The 21832-nt window shown below is 37.0% G+C and overlaps 1 protein-coding gene across 2 annotated transcripts in view; it reads right to left on the reverse strand.

Moving 5' to 3' along the window:
• Positions 1-14163: 14163 nt before the first annotated feature.
• The window catches only part of LOC127800255 (ultraviolet-B receptor UVR8), a 63846-nt gene continuing 56177 nt past the window's right edge, over positions 14164-21832 (reverse strand). Inside the window, exons 8-12 of one of the 2 annotated variants that reach the window (XM_052334766.1) lie at positions 15880-15951; positions 15610-15728; positions 14900-14985; positions 14780-14807; positions 14164-14506 (exon numbers count right to left, since the gene is read on the reverse strand). In XM_052334766.1, the coding sequence (XP_052190726.1) occupies positions 14488-14506; positions 14780-14807; positions 14900-14985; positions 15610-15728; positions 15880-15951 (324 nt within the window). In that variant the 3' untranslated portion in view covers positions 14164-14487. Of the gene's footprint in view, positions 14507-14754; positions 14808-14899; positions 14986-15609; positions 15729-15879; positions 15952-21832 lie in introns of both variants that reach the window. The other variant, XM_052334765.1, reaches the window with a different exon arrangement.

The raw sequence follows: 21832 nt of genomic DNA on the forward strand, positions 1-21832 counted from the left end.
ATTCTCAATAAAATTATTTAAATCCGTACATGTTTATACAATATGTCACCATACCATCCAAGTAATAACTAAATACACAACTTTATTGATGTTTATTTATTGATAATCTAATATTATTAGTTTTTTTTTTCTTAATATATGAGGAAATTTAAAAACATACTTAAATCGGAACGCTTAGATGAATTTAACAAACATAAAGAAAATTATTTTTGTTTAGAATATTTTTTATAACTCACTTTTTTTATTCTATATTTTAATTAACAAACACTAACTTAATAGAGTAGAGATATTTGTTACTATTTATTACTCTAAACCCTAAAACATATACAATTCAGGCCAAACAAATAACCATCCTATTCTCTTGAGTTAAATTCCGACTAGAGCCTTCTTAGTATTGCATAGGCTCCTATTCATTTATTTAACACGTGAACTAGATGGTCAAGACATTATCGAATCACAAAATTATAATAAAAATGGAGCCATAGAATTCGAACACTCAACTTAAAAAACTTAATGCTCGCTATTAATCACTTATATGACCACTTTAATAATGGATTAATATTAATCATTTGATGCAGTAAATACATTTTATTTTTAGATAAGATAAATTTGTTGAATATTTTTTTTATAATTTTAAAATAATTTTACTAGTTAATAAAAGTTTATAAATATAATACATTCATTATTAATCAATATGAGTCTTTTTTATCATAAATAAAAATACAATAAATATACTTTTAATTAAAAATAATACATATTAATTAAAAAATTAATTTATCTACTATACGTGAAAACTTAATTTATCTCAATTTCTCATAAACAGCTCCTTTATATTTAGTCATTTTCTTTTTATGTTAATTTAGAAATTTAAAAAAATAAAATTTTGCATTGAATATTGATAAATAAATTTAAGTATCGCAGATGTCTATAATGGAATCAAGACGTGATGAAATAGTCCTATTAATTGAACATGTAAATATCTATTTATCATATATTAGTATATAAGACGTCACGTACACGATACTGACAAGATTCTATAAGACAAAATTTCGTAGAAATATAAACAAGAATGACGTTCCAATCAATCAACTTGTCGTCCATCGACGCTGTCAACAAACCCTCTAGCACATCATAAACTCACTCAAAATTGAAGGATTCATTTCCTAAAATTTGACAAAAAAATCTCCTAAATGCGACGGGAAAAAATGAAGATAATCATAAATTCCTACTAGAATTTAGTTTAGTCCAAACAATTAACCATCTTATTCTCTTACGATAAATTCCTACTAGGCCCTCCTTCGTATTATATAGGTTCCTATTCATTTAACACTTGAACTACATGATTGAAGCATCATCGAATCACAAAAGTATAATAAAAATAAAGGTTTAGAATTCAAACACTCGACTTAAAGAACTTAATATTCGCTATTAATCACTTCTACGACAAGATAAATTCGTTGAATATTTTTTTTTATAATTTTTCTAGTTGACAAAATTTTATAAAATATAATAATACATTCATCATTAATCAATATGAGAGTTTTTTTAATCATAAATCAAAATTCAATAAATATACATTTAATTAAAAATAATACATATTAATTCCGAGTTATAACAACCATAGTTAACATTGCCGTGGATAATAATATAATAATTTGATATTGGTTAAAGAATTACTTTGCAGTAGGTTTGTAGTGCCGACGTGTATATTTTAATTGGTTTATTATTATTATTATTATTATATAATATATAAAAAGAGGGGGTGGGGGATGAGTACGAATCCACTAGGTGAATCCACACACCTTAAACATCCCATTGCCATTGATATGATTGATGTAAACCCACATAGAAAATTCCGTCTATTCCGCATGAACCTGGAAGACCCAATTAATTAAGCACGTGCTTAAATGTTCTGGGTTGAATTCTGAACCTAACCACACCCTGACCCAGATCCGCTCCAGCTGTACCTGGGAACCACTTAAAAGACTTTTATAATAGCTGCCCCATTTGCCATTTTTATTATTATTATAATAATAATAATAATAATCAAAGTGATCTTACCATTATCTTTAAATGCTAATTTAATGGTTAGTGTGTAATAAATATAATTTATTTTTAAATAAAATATATTTATTATATATTATTTTTAATATCTAAATAATTTAATTTATTTCTAGATATAAAAAAAATTTCAGGGACCAATGGGTCGAATTTAATATTTAATAATAATAATTTTAATATTTATTTAAATGAATTAATACTCACTATGTTATCGAGTTTAAAAACCGCAAATTAAAAAGAGAAATAGAAGAGTCAACCTATGAATTGGGGGCTCTAAAGTAATATCTTATGATGATATATTATATATTTATATTATATTAATGTATATAATAATATATGATAAAATATATTAATGTATATTATATAATTTTAAATATTAAAATTGAGTATTGAATGATCATGTATGAGATAGTTAAGCCAACTAGCCGCCAACTGTGGTTGCAATGGTCAACCCAATGAGAGAGAGGGAGCTGACGTGGATGATGACGTTTTTGGGATTGAGGGGATGACGTGTTGCATGACGCAAACAGACATCATCAGACATATTAAAATTCAAACATTGCAGTTAGTCGTCCTAATTACCAGTCAATGAGAGGAGGGACGCGGGGACACGAGAAAGCGAAGGACCACGCAGTCTTAATCCAACTTAACTTATTATTATTTTTGGGTGATTTTATAAATGGAGTTGAAGATTTGAATCATTCTGCTTATTAGAAGAAGATAATTTTATCAAGAATGAAAATCATATTTTCCACATCACCAAATACTATTATTATATATCTCAAATTCTAACTTTTTATCGTTTTGACGTAATAGCAAATTTATTTTTACAAAAATTATTTATAAATTCTAAAAATTTTATAACAAATAAATTATTAGAGAGTGCATGACAATTACTATATAAGTGCTTTAATATTTAAATCAGATTTTGAACGAAATTGTATAACTCTTATAAGAGTTGAAGCGTGTTACTAAGAAAAATAGGTTCTCTTATATTTATAAGAAAAATGCTAAAAAGTCTGACGGGTTTACCGACGAGTTTACTAAAAGGGGGCAAAAAGACGATTTTGCCCCCACAACCTGTTCTCTCCCTTCTCCTCCCATGGATTTGCCCCCTGCTCTATGCGTCTCCCTTGCCATAGTCGCCGCCTCGCCTCGCCTCACCGCCGAGCCTCGTTGCTGTCGCCTCGCCTCGCTTCCGTCGCTTCTCTGCCATCGTCATGCCTTCTCGCTTCGCCTCGCCTCGCCAACAGTCACTGCATCAACTATCGGTGAGGCGAAGCGAGGCAGCACAGCGATGACAGAGAGGCGACGGAGGCGAGGCGAGACGACGGCAGCGAGGCACGGCGGCGGCCATAGCAAGGGAGATGCACAGAGGGGGGGCAATGGCCCGCTTTACAAATTTGCAAAGTGGGCGGGGGCAAAATAGTCTTTTTGCCCCATTTTTGTGAGCCACTCGGTAGGCCCGTCTGGCCCTGTAGAATAACTATTTACAATTGAGTTATATGAGTAGTGATAATGATTTCTTGTTCCTAGGAATTGATATTGATCTCGTTAATTGTAATTTATTATATAATTTTTGGAGAAGATCATTGAGATATGTTTGCACGTCTTTTCATAAAAAATGCCCTGCAAGAAGGTCTTTTAAGAGACTCTCAAGACTTCTCTAAAGACTAGTCCTTCCTTGGAGATGTGTCTTACCTCTCTTTATTAGAGACTCCAAATAAGGTTTCTCAAGAACTCTTTATGCGAGGAGTCTCTAAGAGACTCTTATGTGTCTATTAGTTACTCCCCATTCTTTTCTTAGAGTCCTTTGAAGGGAAGAGTATAATTTTTGTTGAAACTGTCTTTGTCTTGATGACTTTCATTGATACACGTTCAGGACTTTCTTTATGAACTTTTTGCTTTCAGGGTTATGCTAACGCTTGCACTTTCTTCAAGTATCAAGCCATTACTAGCTCTCGAGCTTTATATTAACCTTGAAATTGTTGTATTGCTAACTGCAAGTCTCTGTGCGTCATTAATCTTTCTACTTGTAGTTTATTTGTCAAATTCATTTCTGTAATCAGGGTTTTATATTTTGCTATGTTGTTTGAACTTGGAAATGAAAAATGAAATGAATATTCCAACATATCTTCTTTTGGAAACACCAACACTACTCCAACACCACTTCTTTGCGAGGAAACTCCATCAACAAATTATTTCCTTTCCGACTCTTCTAGTTTTTTAGGCTCTTTTTCATGTGTACATACCATAATAAAGTCTGACAAATCTTAACCTTTGATTGGGTAGTGTGCTAGAAATGGATCTCAGACACACCCAATTCTATTACCCACTTGGTGAGTCATTCTAAGCATTCTAGTTTTTGTAGTATTTGCTGAAGAGGTTGATCTGTCAAAACAATAATGGAGTGAGCTTGGAAATAAGTTCTCAACTTCTGGGATGCCATTACTAGGGTAAGCATTATGCTTTTAGTATAAGTGTATCAGGTTTCCAACTCCTATAACACTTTGCTGACGTAGTATACAAGTCGATCCACTCGGCCATCATTTTTTAGCAATACCGAACTAACTCTTGTGTAGCTCACCTCTAGGTATATAAATAACGGCTCCCCAATTTTTAATCTACTTAATAGTAGAACTTCATTCAAATGTTCTTTCAATGCTTCAAAAGCCTTTTAACATTCACCTGTTCACTCAAAACTCTTCCTATCTTTTAGGGTTTGGAAGAAAATGAGACTTCATTTTGTAGATTTCAAGAAGGATCTATTCAAACCCATTATCTTCCTAGTCAATCTTTGAACGTCTTTCATTGAGGCAGGTTGCTTCATATCCAAGATAGCTTGAATCTTCTCAAGATTGGCCTCAATACCCTATTATGTGATCATATAACCCAGAAATTTACCATATTGAACCCCACATGAACACTTGTTAGGATTGAGCCTCATATTATATTTTTTGAGTAGAAGATTGGCCAACTTCTTTGCATGAGACTCGGTCTTCTTGCTTTTAACGATCACGTCATCGACATAGGTTTTCATAGTGTTTCTTAACAGGTCCTTAAAGACCTTGTTAACCATTCTTTGATATATAACCCCTACATTTTTTAATTTAAAGCGGATAACTATATAATAGTACATGCCCTTCTTAGTGATAAAAGATGCCTTCTCCTTATCAGGTAGGTGCATCATGATCTGGTGATATTTGAAGAAGGCATCCAAAAGGCTTAGAAATTCGAACCACAATGTTTTTATCAACCAGCCTATTAATCCATGGAAGAAGGTATGAGTCCTTTGGGCAAGCCTTATTAAGACCTGTGAAGTACGCACATATTCTCTATTTCCCTGTAGCTTTTTTCATCATCACCACATTTGCCTTATTAAGACTTGTGAAGTCCGCATATATTCTCTATTTCCCTGTAGCTTTTTTCACCATCACCACATTTGCCAACTAATCGGGATAGTATACTTCCAGAAGAAATCACCAAATATGTATGCATTTGCTTGTAAGCACTTTACAACTTCTTTCCTTATTTTTCCTTGTAATTGGCTTTCCACATATACCAATTTCTTTGCATCTTCATCCTTCAATCTTATAGCCTCCAATTCTTCCACTGGTTGAGGCTTAGCCATGGCTTGTGCTGCTATGGTAAGAGTATTCTCCTTCTCTTTCCTTTTTCCTTGGTAAAGGAGATATAATAGTTCCTTGACTTCTTTTGATTGCCTTGAATTTGTCCCACTCCATGATCAGGTATCAAGAATTTCATCAACAAGTATCCTGAAGAGACTACGACTCTTATGTCATTCAATAAAGGATGACCCCATATCAAATTGTAGGCTGACGAGGAGAACTTGACCACCATGAAAGTTGGTTGCCACGTTACATTTTGAGGCTTCGTTCCTTGTGTTACTACTAGTTGTACTAATCTAGTCATGGGTACAAATTCCCCAGTGAAACTACACAATGGAAAAGATTCGGTCTTCAGTTTATCCCAAGAGATGTTCTTCTTCTCAAAGTAGTTCCAATAAATCAATTTAATTGAACTTTCACTGACTATGAGTATCTGCTCGACCAAATGTTTAGTTATAACAACATAAATTACCATGGGACTATCATGGGGCATGATAACATCCCCCTATCTACTAAAGTGAAAGTGATAGGTTCCTCGTTCTCTTAAATCTTTATCACAAAATTTACTTGGTAAGCTTGTCTAGCATAGGCTTTTCAAAGGATGAAGCACTTACAACCATTGTCTCTCCCCTAGAAATAACATGAATAGCTTGGTGAGTGGGTTCATTGTCTACTGGAGGAGACCTTTTATCTTCCTTTTGTCATCTTGTTGCCTACCTTGTCTTCCTTGTCCTTTTAGCCCTTCCTCTTACCTTTGATCATATCTTCTTTCTCTAGTCTCAATGTGCACAAATCTTCTTAACTTTCCTTTTCTCATCGAAGGCTTGATTTGATTCATTAATTCACAATACTTGTTAGTGGAATGGTTGTGAGTACCATGGAATCTTCAGAAAGTATCCATGTTTCTTCCCAATTGTTAGTTAGTCTTCTTGGGAAATTTAATGAGACCAAATCCTTCAATAGCTACTAAAATGGTCGATCCTAGCTATGTGAGACGAGTATATTTTTCAAACTTGAGTTTAGATGAACCATTAGTTCTCTTGGACTTTTCCTCCATCTTGCTTGCTCTCTCTTCAACCTCTCTATCTTTTCTCTTCCAATCCTTTTCATCATGTCCCCCAATCATCACCTCAACTTGTAAAATATATTTGTTAAGCCAGACAAATAAACTTGCCAAGGAAGTGGGTTGATCTAGAGCGAGCAACTCTTTTAGTGGTACTAATTTTGTTCTCTAAAGTAGTGTAATGACTGCCATGCTCACTTGGAAGTCTTGAGTTTCCAAGGTTGCATTTCTGAATCGGTCTACGAACTACCTAAGAGTTTCTTTATTTCCTTGTCGGATGCTAAGCAAATATGTGGCATCCTTCTTCTGCTAGCTATTAATTATAAATGCCTTAATGAACTCTCTCCTTAGTTGCTCAAAAGATGAAATGAAGTTTTCAGCCAAACTATTAAACCAAGTCTGAGCATGATTTGTCAGAGTAAGAGAGAAGCTCGGCATATAATGGCATCCTTCCATCCATGCAATAACATTATTAACTCATAGTTCTGAATGTGGTCATGGGGATCCCCCTTTCTTAATAACGTAGTAAGTTGAGGAGTCTTGAATTTGGAAGGGAGGTGCTTTTCCATGATCTTGAGAGTGAAAGGGATCTTTCTCCTCTACTAGTCCTCTTTTACTAGCACCAACTTTTTTTTGTTCCAATACCTGCTTAATTATCTTTTTCATATCCGTTGTCTCTTATGAGTTGAAAGCAATCTGATTTTTAGTCTCCAATTCTTTTCTATGTTGATTTTTTGAAAGCACATTAACTTCTCTTATATTCATACTTCCAACCACTTTATAGTACCTATGTCGCTATGTGTTCCCAACTTTATCTCAACTTATGCTTGTGTCAGCCCCTACTTGCCAAACTAAGCCCCTTGCTGAATTAGGTTCGAAATGGTCTCTTGGACACCCCTTTCTTGGTAGACTTGTAGGAGGGGTAGATCCTTTGATTGGCTCTCTTGGAGACCTTTTCTTAGAGTCTTCCACTAGGTCTCATGTGTTGGGTCATTCTGTCCACTTTTTGCATAATTTTGCAGAGTTAGTGGTATTGACACATGACATTCTGTAAGAAAACTATCATTTCTTGGAGAAACCTGGTGCTCTCCTCGTGTTGCTTTGTAAGGCTTCATACTCACGTAGAAGGACAATTTACATGACAGCCTTGGAGGCCATAGAAGCACATGTTGGAAAAGTCTTGCACTGCCTTAGGAGATTCAAAGGACAATTAACATCATGTCCTTCGCTTTTCCTATTATCAACTACTTGTGATCTTGTGTGAAACATTTTGAAAGTTAGTATGATGAATGCATATGACTTTTTGATCGCTTCCCATAGATGGTGCCAATTGTTGTCACTTGAACACAATAATAAATTTATTTGTAAGGGAAATAGTCTCTAAGCTCCAAAAATTCTTCAAAAAAAGAACAATCAGAAGACACAGGGCATTTTTTTGTAGAAACACTCTGATACCTAAGTCAAATTCCCAAATGAGATTGCAAAACTCTTAGAAGAGTTGAAGTGTGTTACTTGGGAGAATGGGTTTTCTTTTATTTATAGTTGAGCTAGGTGAATAATGATAACGATTATTGGTTTCTCAAGATTGATACAATCCTATTGATTGTAATCTGTCACACAATTTTCGAAGAAGATATGGAGGTATGTTTTTATATGTCTCTTTATATAGAAAATAAGAAGGTTTTTGCAAGACTTCCTGACGGACTCTAGTCCTCCCTTGGAGTGGTGAGGTGTCTCACCTCTGCTTGTTGGAGCCTTTCAAAATGGTGGGTCTCACGTGGACTTTCTATGCAAGAGAGTTTCTTGGAAATTCTTGTGTACATCACAATTAATACTCACTAACAATGCTTAAGGGAAGGTTGGAAGAAGATTCTTATTGTTTAATAATTTTATGTCAATACTAAATTGAAAGTGAGTTGTATAAGGGTTTTTTTTTTTATAAAAAATATTTTTAGAACAAAATTATATAATCACACATGTGCACAACTTTGAGTCATAATACCAAAATAAAAACATACCTCCCATGTTTTGACCATGTATATTGTTCGAAAAATCTGTGCTAAATCATGTGTTGCGGAGATATAATCTCACATCATCATGAATATGAATCCAAAGTGAAATAATTATAACTTGTAAATAAATGACAACCCCATTTTTAAGAAGAGCTATTTTGAGAATAAAATGGTGTTGTGGGCAATGCTAGTATACTTCTCAACCATATCAATCAAATAATATATATATATATATATATCTCGTGTGGAATGTTATTAACTTTAACATCCTCAATAACCCTACTTTCTTTTTTTTATAAATAATAAAAAAAATTGAACTCAATCCAAGATTGTCCATACGGTGCCAATGAGCATCGCCGCATCGACACCTTCTAAAATATAAAGAGTATAATGTTGTACGACATGAAAAGTATATTATTTGCAAAAAAAAAAAAAAGCTAATATATAACGCATATTGTATGTGCATTATGGGCCACAATCTTTATGTTTTACAAGATAAGCATGAGCTAGGTGGGGTGGGGAGAGGAGTGGAGTGGAGTGGCAAGAAACTTCCCCTCTATCCATCCGTCTCTGCCTGTACATTCCAGCAGCATATATGAATCCGAAACTGGGCATATTCCTTTCACCAGGGACATCTCACTCTCAGATCTTCACTTGGGCCCCCAGAAAAAGATAAACAAACAGAAGAAAGAAAAAGCCAAGCATTCAGCCAAGTGAGTATGTATCTAGAAAGGAAAAAAGGTCCAAGTGAAATGAACAATCGGCCTCCCACTCTTTCTGGGAAGCTTCAGCCTGCCTTCAGCTTCCTCACTCTCTGGCCGCCTGCCTGCCTGCTATTCTTGACCAATCTCAACCTCCACCACCTTCCAGTCGCCCTCGTGTGCCTTACAAATACTATTTTATGAATACAATTATTTGATTATCCTTTTATTTCTTCATTAAAAAAAAAAACATTATAATACATACCATCTTATTTGCTTGTTATCACTAACTGGATAACCAAATTTGTATAAATTTTTGACCCACGTGCCATCACCACACACTATTGGATGGATTGCAGCGCAAGGAAAAGAGAAGTCTGCACCAGATAGCTCCAAAATGGACCAAAATTCAGTCCATTTCATTGACTGTCCTTATCCGACCATGCTTTCAAGTTCTTTATATTTAATGTCCACCCCACCCATTCATATTTGCACAAAGTTCAAATCTTCTATATATGGAGATTATTATTAAAATGAAATTGTAAGGTTTAAATAAATTAGATAGAATTTATAAGATTTTATTAAAGTGAATAAATTCAGTGTTGTCATTTTATTATGTATAAATCCATTCAATGTGTCCTTTTTCTTTATTTTTGTTATTGAAATAAAATTGGAAAGTAGCAAACTCAATATAATTTGAAAATTTATTAGTTTGTGAAGTTTGAATAAACTGAACGGATTAGTGATTTTTTTTTTATTAATGAGCTATATATTTTGTTTAAAAATTGTGAAAAATATAAAGACATTAAACCATGCACGCTCAATTTAAACACCAAGAAAAAGAATGATCATTTGATTGGTCATACTCTTAAATTATTGAATTAAACTTTTATGGCTTTTTGATTTGACTATTCTACATCTATCTAATTTAGAGATATTAACATAAATAATTAATATTAGTTTAATAGCTTTAAAATGATATTTTATTAGAAAGTACTTAATTGATGAAATGATGTAGAGTGAAGTTTAAATTAATATTTTTTAAAAGGTAATTAATTGCTAAAATAAAAGACATTAATAGTGTTATATGCATATACTATTGTAGCTTATCTTTCTGGGCGTGTGTAGTTCTCTTGAAGGAAGTGTTGATCTCCAAGAGAAAATGTCCTCTCGGAGAAAGTGTCATTCTCTTGTTGAAGAAGTTTCCCCTAGAAAAGATTAGGAGAAAATGTCATCTCGGAGAAAATTGTTCTTCCGAATGAAAGACGTTCTCCCAGACAAGTCTCATGATTCACATAATAGGAATCATACAACATTCACTCAATTGAGTCATTCTCCAAAGGAACAACAAGGAAGATTTTCTCTCGAACAACTTTCACATAGTAACAAACTTATCATTGTCTCGCGCAATGGTAGTCCACCTCAAGGCATTCTTTCTCTTAGATGACTCAATAGGCTTATGCACTTTCTAGGTGGGAGGGGAGGTGTTTCTTCTAGGCCTAATTCGTGCTTAACTCGAGACAATTCCATGCACTTCTCGTGCATGTGTGCCATGTGTCCTACTATTGACATTTTAGGGAGTATAAATACCTCTTACCTTTCATTTAGAAGGATCTTTGGCATTTTCTTCGAATCTTCTAGCATAATTAAACCTAAACACTTATTAACCTGCTTGTTTATTTGGAGGAATGACGTTTTCTCCTCCCATACTACTTTAACCTACTTTTTCATCATGACTTATGTTGACTTAAGCATCATAAGGCACAAGAGGAATCCTCGCATATCTTCTGACAATGCTCTGCCTTGTAGCTGCTCTCTCCTGGACAACAAAGCTTTCTCTCCGGTAGTGTTGCATTTCTCTCTCGCTTCAACAATACCGCTACTTATTCAAGCCCACAACTACTTCTTTAAGGGACTCAAGGATGTTGAGCTCTCCCCCAAACAACGATATCATGCTCTCTCTCCTGGACAATAGCAGTTCCCTTTTCCTCAGACAAGTTATCAAGTCAAGTTTTTTTCCTACTCTGCCTTATCTTGACTTTCTTGCATAATAAATTTAATTGTTGTATTTTTTAAAATAATAATTTGACCCTGTCTGTGGAAATGTGACAAAAATACAAACTTGATGGAAAAAACGAGGTCAACTAGTGCCAAAGAACAACATCCTAGAAGTCAGAGAATGTCTCCCAATTTCTTCTCCAGGACAACACCATATTTCTACGGGGTAAAGACTTGGGGAACCTAAGATCAATCAATAATATCCATAGGAGCAAGGATGGCACATATTGCATCGCTCCTCCAGACAAGTTCGTAGCTCTCTTGGATAAGTCCGCAATTCTCCCGAACAACAGGGACGTTCTCCCGAACACTATCTAGCTCTTGTTAAGGTATAAGCTATGCATTCCTTGAAACATTATACAACTCCCAAGAGGAATCCTTAAACCTCTACAAGAGCACCAAGACACTTTGGAGGAGGAACCACCTGTTGTTTCCCTCGTGGAATATGAATAGCTTAAGAAGAATTATGATGAACTGAAAAAGAGCCATGAAAAGGATACTAATGCTCTTAAGAATCTAACTGATTTGTCGCAAGTCCTCTTTCCTAGTGATGAACTGTCCCCATCAGTTTAGCATTTGGCCTCAGGAGGGAATAGGCCACAGTCACCTTCGAGGAGTTCCAATACCACCTTAATTAGCACCCTCAAAGGCCACAACCTTACATGCCTATCCCTGAAGAAGTATGGCAGAAAGGCGTAGGCGGACAAGAAAAGCTATCGTCTAAGATGAGACTATTGAAAGCAAAACTTTCAAGGGCAACGTAAGTCCTATCAAGGCAATTTGTTTAAAGCCTGCCAAGGCTGTTTCATAAAATGCTCTGGGGTCATCTGAGGTAAAGAGGATTGTTGAGGAAATTTTTTAGCAGAAAAGAGTTGTAACTGTCTACAGTGATATGCATTGAAAAAAAGTTCCCTTATCTGTTAACTTGTTGAGGCGACCATTCCCCCCAAGATTTAAGCTTCCACAATTGCCCGTATATTCTGGAAAAGGGAATCCCAACCATCATGTATAATAGTACGGATCCCTCATTTTTCTCCATGGTTGGTATGACGCCACTGTGTGTCCTGCTTTCCTCTTAACCCCTAGCAAATCATGCTCGTGTGTGGTTTAAGGAGCTCCCAGAAAGGTATGTTACTTTTTTTGATCAATTGCAGAAGAATTCATCACGAATTTTGATGTGAATGCCCCTAGAAAGAAAGATCCAACATATTTACTCGGTATTCATCAAGGTCTAAATGGAACGTTGAGGCAATATGTTGATTGCTTTCACAATGTTACCTTGGAAGTACATGAGTTGCAAGTAGGCATAGCGATCATGACATGTCTTTAAGGCACTACATTTGCACTGTTACGAGAGTCCTTGGCCTTTGATCATACAACGTCATTGGCCGAATTGCTCACTCACACCAATAGGTTTGTGGTGCAAATGGAAATCCTAAATACCTTTGGTGTTTCAAGCAATAGAGAGAGAGAGAGAGAGAGAGAGAGAGAGAGAGAGAGCCATTGGTGAAAGGCTTGGTAAGCCTGAGCTAAAGGCCTATAAAACTGATGATTTTCCCACAATGCAGTTTCAGAGATTTACATCTCTTAGACTCCCGTACAAGAAGTCTTTCTTTTGTGGGTCATACTGGAGTAATTAGCTTCCCTTCTTCTTCCAATAAATTGTTGGCCAAAAACCAAAACGTCTTTAGTAAATTCCATGAATGTTCAGGTCACTCAATTGAGTAATGTCGTGACCTAAGGAATTAAATAAAATACTTGATCCATGAAGACAAGTTGGATCAATTCATCCTTGATTGTCCAAGGTAGCCCCAAGACCAAAGAAGGGGGCCAAGGCAGGGTAATCAAGGACAACCTCCTAAGCCTGGTTGCAATAATCAAAGGAGGAAGGATGAAGATAGAAATCACCAAAAGAGAGAAACCTCAATAGCCTCTGTAGATAATGAACCGATTCAGGATAAAATTCATGTCATTTCCGGAGAAGAGACAATGGCCAACGACTCTTTGTTAGCCCGAAAGGCTTATGCTCAGCTAGACCTTACATGTGGATTCAATGCCTCAGGGTTGAAAAGGACGAAGAGCCAATCATATTTACGCATGCAGAAAAAGGTGATGTTTAAATGCCACATGATGGCCTTCTTGTCATCTCGACGATGATTACCAGCACCTTATTGAATGCATTCTTGTGGATAGTAGTAGTTCCATTAAGTCAATGTTTACATAGAAATGCATACATGAAATGAGAATACAAACAAGTATTTTGTTAGCAGTTCCCTCTCCCCTGGATAGGTGGTCACCTCGAGCTTTTTGCTTGCTCTACCTTGTCTTAACTTTCCCATAATATAAATTTAATTATTGTATTTTTTGTAATAACATATACATACATAGATATAGATATATGTAAATTTTTTATTTAAAACAAAAGGCTTATCTTGACGAAGAATAAGACTCCATATAAAACCACCCTTTTGTGAAGAAAGAGGGACTTGAATTGATGATTTTACGATAGAATTTTTTAGTACCTATCATGAATAAAGGTGAGAGTTAACTTCTACTTTTTAGTGGGCGATGATAGTGAGTGCAAGTTTTGAATGGATAACAAAAGTAAATAAGCAAAGAAAAAAGAAACACACTGGGAGTTACGATGAATTGAGTTTTTGATAGGAAAATGACCACAAATTAAGAGTCCAACAAACATTCAAGCAAGTTAGTTGATAAGAGCTAGCAAGCATTGCAAACACAATTTGGCCTAGAGAGAAAGATAACTAAAACTAACAAAGACAGACATGGCATGCATTTGCCTATCACCATAAGCGAGCATTTCCAATCACTCTGCTACCTGCTCAAAGTTCTGGGGAACAAGAACACTGCCAGTTCAGTTGGAAGCTATGGATTTTGAAGCCTAATCCTCTTCACATCGCCCTCCGGGACACTTGCTTCGTTTCCGTTGCCCCTTGCTGGAATTACATTCTGCCCTTGGACCTACATAAACACCGATAATACGGTTTGTTAGGCGCCTGTTGCTAGTAGGGATACTTAATGTGATAAGAGAAGGCTAGGATTGATAGTAGCAGTAAAGTTGTTCATTTGTGATTGAGAAGTCACAGATTCAGGTTGTGAAAAAAGTCACTTGTAAAAAAAGAGTAACGCTGCACATAGAAACAACCCACGCAAAAAGGGAGCCAAGTATACCAACTCTTTAATGTTACTAATGAGGACTGTTAAGTTACCTTATCATCAGGAACTATTGCATACCTTTCAGTCGGGCCAACTGAAGTTTTACCTGCGGTGAAGCGAATTACCATCACGATTTGAAATAGTGTGCCAGTTTAGAAAGAAACAGGGAACCTGGGGGGGGGGGGTTGAGTAAAGCACCTGAAGAGGGATCAAATTGAGAGGATTCTATCTGCTGTAATCCAGATCCATCCACGCTTAGAGATTCTATAATTGTCGGAACATTTCTTCAAATTATAGAAAGAAAAAGTATTAGCTCAGGAATTGGGAGCCAACTCCATTGATTCAGCCCCATGAAATATAAATCAGGTGAAGTATGTATAGTTCAAAACAGGAATCCGTTGCATTGAAGTATCCCTCACAGTGCAAACTCAAATCAAAATGCAACTGCAGAGTAATAAACGTTACTCATTAAAAAAAAAAAAAAATCAAATTCAGATGTTGTACGTATGGTAAATTACTAAAAGAGTTACAGCAATAATTGACATCAAAAAGCCAGACAAGACGGACTTAAAGTTCAAAGAACAAACTGCCACTGGAACTATTTCAAAATTTTATACAAGTGATGGTTAAAAAGCAAGGTGGAGCAGATAGTTGGGCAGCTTGATATATGTTTTTAGGCTCATTTCCTAGCAACTTTTGGTACTAATTTGGGCCACCTTTCTAATACCTCATTGATCATTAAATATTGATAAAACTGCCAGAGAAACCAACATAATTAGACATACAATTAAAACAGAACGCAGTAAAAAACTTGTACTATTTTATTGCCTTGCTTTCCATTTCGTATGCATTCAATGTATGACATGAAATTCAATCTCAGATACCGGTAGATTTCGAAATGCTATTACCGATCAATAGATTCTCCATGCCCAAGCTGTCCGTTTGTACCTCGCCCCCAAGAAAATACATTGCCCCTTTCGGTAACAGCAAGTGTGTGCCTCCATCCACATGAGATCTGAACTACTTTCTGCACGTGAGAAATAAACCACCAAAAGAAAGTGTGATTATTAGGACAGACAAACAGGAGAAATCAAAATCAGCCATATGCTCCAGAACTGAACATTATTGCCAATAAACCATCATAATTCATTTTGAAAGTTTCAGGAACAAGGATTTGCCTGTTCATGAGGAAATCTAACTTGCATGGGAGAGCAATGATCAACATTGTCACCAACACCCACCTGTCCAAACTGCACCGAAAAAGAAAAGAAACAGCTAGACTCAACTCATAAGATAAGAGTTTGCAAAAATGTCAAAATTGTTGCTAGTGATAAAAAAAATAAAGAAAAAGAGAATTTAACTATGAGAAGCAGCAAGAAAATGAAGATCTTAGATGTAGACTAGTTTTTAGGACCACTGATGGAGAAAATCCTAATAATATTCAAATACATCAAGTGGGCATGCCCTTGTTAACTGGGAATCCTATCCTTTATGGCTTTACCGGCAAGGATTGCAGTTAACTAGGTCAGAATAAAAACATAGGAATGAAAATAGTGTTACCAGAATCCAGATGATGGTCGCTGATGCATGATCTATTGATAACACGAGATGAGATTAGAGGTTAGCTAGGGGAAAAGACAGATCAGCCAGGATTCAAGGATGGAAAAAGCTTACTTCAATTTCAAGCCCTTACAAAATGAACAAAGAAGAGACAGATCTTCTAATAAAAGAGAGGGAAATTTTGTTGTGAGCAACTGACTGGGCAAAAGATGGAATTTCTTTTGTAACAGCTGAAGCTACTTATGTGTCAGCTGTGATGTATATGTTTGAAATCAAGCCCATCTCAATGATTTGTGTTTCCTGTTTATACAGATATGCCCTGGCTGTTTGAGGGTCAGATATTCTTTAGTAAGTCTATAAACCAGTTTGGTTGGAGTGTAACAGGACGCACACTTGATAGACTTGCCTAGCTAAGTGTTGAAGGCTTGAAGCTAGTCATTTCATATGAGATAGTGGGATCTCTAGAGCACTGGGTGAATTTGGGATTGAGCACAAACCATAAAAGTGCTAGCTTTGGAAGTACAAGACCTCTGAAGGATTGTATGGGTGACACCCTAGACTGTATGCATGAGTTCTAAGTTCAAGGCATCCACTTAGTTCCCTTAAGATCAAATGTGGGTTGTAAGATCAAGGTCTATCCTCTTAGTTCCTGCTTATTTATTAAGTTCATGGTTGTCTACTTGGTGTCCATACAGACATGGTGTGTTTGCACTATGTGAAGGTTCAAACCTTGAAGATACCTTTACTTAAGCACATTACTTCCTAGACGCACATAAAACTTAGATACAACAATGTTTAATTTACATCAAGTGGGGGATTGTTAACAAATTATTTAAGTTCAGTATATTAGTTTAAATTAACGAGTTGGAAACCCAATAGGATTGGCTATCCAAAAGACATATATTAAGATGTACATTAACTAGATAGGTTATACATTAATATTAAGACATTCATATTGGAAATATCTATACATACACTATTATTTATTGGGCATCTAGATAAGAGGTTGAGAGGTACTTGGATCCTATCGGTTAGTGCAAAACTGTGAGGGAACAGGATTGAATCGAAGCCAAGTTGATTCCCAGATGTAGAGTTTCCAGATCCCTTGCACAGTGGGAGGCTCCAATATCTTCAAGAAGTGTCATCACACCTCTTAGCAAGAGATTTGACATTCAGTTAGTTCTGGTATTTACTAACAACTCTAGTTTAACTATTGTTTGCCATGAACCTAGGACCTCCCATAACCAAAACTTTGATACATGACAGAAATAGATGGTACCAAAACATTAAGATTAAGCAAGCAAAGAAAATAATATTGTACATTCATGTGCTCGTAGGCCTTCAAAGAGTGTCTACTAACAGACCAGTCAAATGCCATGCTCTAAAAGTTATATTTCCATCTCAGTGTGTTTCATCTGGAAGAGAGTAATGAACTGTTACTAGTAGAAGAATATAGATGGCTGCAGCAAATTCCTGTATTAGACCATGCTAGTAAAAGCAGAGTGTCATGTATCCACATGGTAGGGGGGAGATATAGTAATTAAATGTAATAGGAAGGAAAAGTAGCAAATTAGTAGCATATGCTGTAGGAAGTTGTACAAGGTTTGTTGCTGCTTTGGCAGTTTGTACATTCCCCATCTTGTAAGCGGTTACCCGCACATGGGAGGTTAGGATCCAGCTATATATACAGCTGATCCCTCCCCACGGGCGGATATGAAAAATCCATAACAAATTATCTGAATAGTCTCTCTCTATTCTCTCTCTCTCCTTCATTTCTGTCTCTCTCTCCTAATTTCTCTCTCAATTCCCCCTCTCTTCCTTCCTCGATCAACCTATTGATCGAGAAGTGCTTGTCTGATCCTTAGGGAGCTAACATTTTAGTATCAGAGCGACGTTCTTGGGTGACGTTCGGATCCTTGAGAAGCCATCGCCATGGCTGATGGAGCAAGGATGAAACAAATGGAGAACCAACTACAACAAGTATCAACAGCAATGGCAGAGATGCAGACAAGGATGGGTACTCTTGAATCTTCAGTAGGAGCAAGGGTGGATAATCAGATTAATCAGGCAATGGATAGGTGGCGTCAAGAAAACCGAGAACAGAGTACTCTATTGAGGGGACAAATGATGGAGCAAATGCACCAGTTCATGAGGATGTTCGCATCCCAACAACCAGTAAGGCACTCAATTGAATTTCCTACTAGGGAAAGGTCAGAGCCAATCCTTCTTGGAGTGGGAACAGAGCTGCCACCTATAGGGACGTCAAAATTTGAATTAGAACCAGAGATGGTGGAGGAGAATACGTTGGAGAGGAGGCCAAGAGCTCAGGCTAATCATAATCAGCCAAGCTTTCTTGTGCCAAAATTGGAGATCCCACTCTTTGACAGGGAGAATCCGAGATGATGGATAAGGAGGTGTGAGAGGATGTTCTCCTTATACCAAGTTCAGGAACAACAGAAAGTCACTCTGGCATCTGCTTACTTGAATGATATGGGAGACGCCTAGTTTTATTGATGGCTTACGATTGAGGGGAGTCCATGGAATGTGTTTGCTAGAGACCTCTGTGCAAGGTTTGGGGATAAGAACTTAAGGGATGCGATCGACGAATTTAATAAGCTAAAGCAAGAAGGAACGGTGCAGGCCTATTAGCTCAAATTTGAGGAGCTGAGGTCTTTAATGGTGGTGCACCAACCCCATTTGTATGAAGAATATTTTGTGTCAAGTTTTATTAGTGGCCTAGGAGACGAGGTGAGGTTGATGGTTAAAATGATGTAACCTCGAACAGTTGAGCAAGCTGCTAATAGTGTAAGGCTACAAAAAATGAAAATTGAGGCTTTGATGAAGAAATAGAGGAGCCAAGTAAAGGGGGTGATCACGGGTGGATGGTAGTCAAGAAGTAGAGTAACTGGAAGGGATATGGGGCATGGTGGCAAGGGAGTCTTAGCCTTGCCTTTAACAGTTACTAACCCTGCAAGTGGGGGAAGTTTGATGGAACAGAGGTGCCAAGTTAGCCTCTGCTATACTTTTTTGGGCATAAGTGCAAAAGGCAACTGTTGTTATTAGAAGTAGAAGAAGATGAAGAATAAGAAGTAGAAGAAACCCCTAAAGTTGATGAAGAGGATAAAGGGGAGATTTCTTTGCACGCCCTAAAAGCATTGGCCAACAATAAGATAATTAAGGTGGAATGGAGAGCCCATAATGTCCTAGTGGTGGTACTCATCGACAGAGGGAGTACCCATAGCTTCTTGGATGAAGCCATGGCAAAGAAGTTGGAGTGTGAGATCTCAAATTCTCACCCTCTTTCAGTGACAGTAGCCAATGGTAACAAGGTCTTAAGTCAGTCCTTTTGTTTGGGGTTCTGTTGGGAGATGAACAGAGAAGAATTTGTGGTTGAGTTGAGGCTACTAAAGTTGGGAGGGTGTGCTGTAGTGCTTAGGGTAGATTGGATGAAGGGGGTCAGCCCTATTAGCTTTGATTTCAATAAAATGGAGGTAACCTTTGAGAAAGATGGGAAGAGAATGACTCTAACAGGCAGCCATGAGTCAAGGGTGTGTAAAATGATCTCGGGAAAGAGGTTGCAAAGGATGCTTACAAGCAAATTCTCCCAAGTGGCCCAACTATTTTCCATCCATAACATGGAACCCACTCAAGAGAAATGGGAGCAAGAAGGAGAGTTGGCAATAACTGTGAACAACAACTCACAAGAACCATGGCAGGTATAGGAAATCAACTCTCTTAACATGCTCTTGATTGAATTTAGGGACCTCTTATCTGAACCAAACTCCCTACCACCCAAGAGACCCTATGATCACACCATTAACCTTAAACCAAATACAAAGCCTGATAATTTAAGATCTTATTGTTACCCATCTAGACTAAAAACTGAAATTGAAAAGTTCATTAAGGACATGTTGCAAAAGTCCATCATCCAACCAAGCCATAGCCCATTTGCATCACCCGTGTTACTTGTCAAAAAGAAAGATGGTTCATGGAGATTTTGTGTTAATTATCGTCAACTCAATGCCATGACCATCAAGGACAAGTTTCCCATACCAATTGTGAAAGATTTGCTTAATGAGCTTAAAAATGCTTATGTTTTCACCAAACTCGACCTAAGAACAGGTTATCATCAAATTAGGATGAGGCCTGAAGACATTCCCAAGACAGCCTTCAAAACCCACCAAGGGCATTATGAGTTCATAGTAATGCCCTTTGGCCTCACCAATGCCCCAACAACCTTTCAGGCGTTGATGAACTAGATTTCTTAGCCATATCTATGCAAATTCATCTTGGTATTTTTTGATGACATCTTAATCTATAGCCCATTTTGATGACATCTTAATCTATAGCCCCACTTTTGTCCAGCACCTAGACCACCTGAAAACTACCCTTGAGGTCCTTAGATTCAATAAATTGAATGTTAAGGAGTCGAAATGTGCCTTTGCACAGAAGCAAGTTGAATATCTAGGGCACATTATATCAAAAACAGGGGTAAGTACTGAACCTAGCATGGTGGCAGCAATGATTGCTTGGCCCAGGCCTCATAATGTAAAGGGATTAAGGGGATTCTTGGGATTAACTGACTACTAGTGCCAGTTTGTTTAAGGGTATGGTGTCATCAGCCGTTCCCTCACTGATCTATTGAAAAAGGATGGGTTTTAGTGGGATTCCAAGGTAGGAGAGGCCTTATGTAAGCTCAAGCAGGCCATGAGTAAGGTGCCAACCCTAGGCCTACCAGACTTCAACAAGCCTTTCCTTCTTGAGACAGATGCGAGTGCTAATGGCATTGGGGCAGTGCTGGTTCAGGAAGGTACACCATTAGCTTTCCTTAGCCAAGCCCTAGCCCCTAGGCATCTTGGGCTAAGCAATTATGAAAAGGAACTATTGGCGGTGCTAATGGTAGTGGATAAATGGCGTTACTATCTAGAAGAGGGAAGATTTGTAATTAAAACAGACCACGAGAGTTTGAAATTCTTGTTATAGAAGAAGTTGCACACACAATTGCAAAGGAAGGGAATGACTAAGCTAATGGGACTAGATTATGTAATCCAATATAGGAAAGGAAAGGAAAACCTAGCAGCCGATGCTCTGTCTAGGTGTTATGAGGAAGGGAGTATGGCTACAATCACAACCATCATCCCCGATTAGGGACAAGAGGTGGTTGCCAGTTATGAAGCAACTGGAAAGACCAAGGAGGTTCTCTAGCAGCTGGTGGTAAACCCAACATCAAGACCAGGTTATACTTTAAGCAATGGCTTAATTTGGTATCAAGGGAAGCTGGTAATAGGGGAGGATGATGTGTTGAGGAGGAAGATAATAGAAGCACTGCATGCTTATCCTACAAGGGGGGGGGGGGGGGGGGGATATTTGAGTATTGTGAACACCTATCACTAGGTCAAACAATTGTTCCAATAGCCAGGGATGAAAAGGTATGTCATGGACTTTGTATTGAGATGTGATACTTGCAAGAGATGCAAGTCAGAGAATGTAGCCACACTAGGGCTATTACAGCCTTTGGATATTCCATGGGGACCATGGAAGAGTATTTCAATGGACTTCATTGAGGGACTT

This window comes from Diospyros lotus, chromosome 4, assembly GCF_014633365.1.
Source record: "Diospyros lotus cultivar Yz01 chromosome 4, ASM1463336v1, whole genome shotgun sequence".
Classification (NCBI taxonomy): Eukaryota; Viridiplantae; Streptophyta; class Magnoliopsida; order Ericales; family Ebenaceae; genus Diospyros; species Diospyros lotus.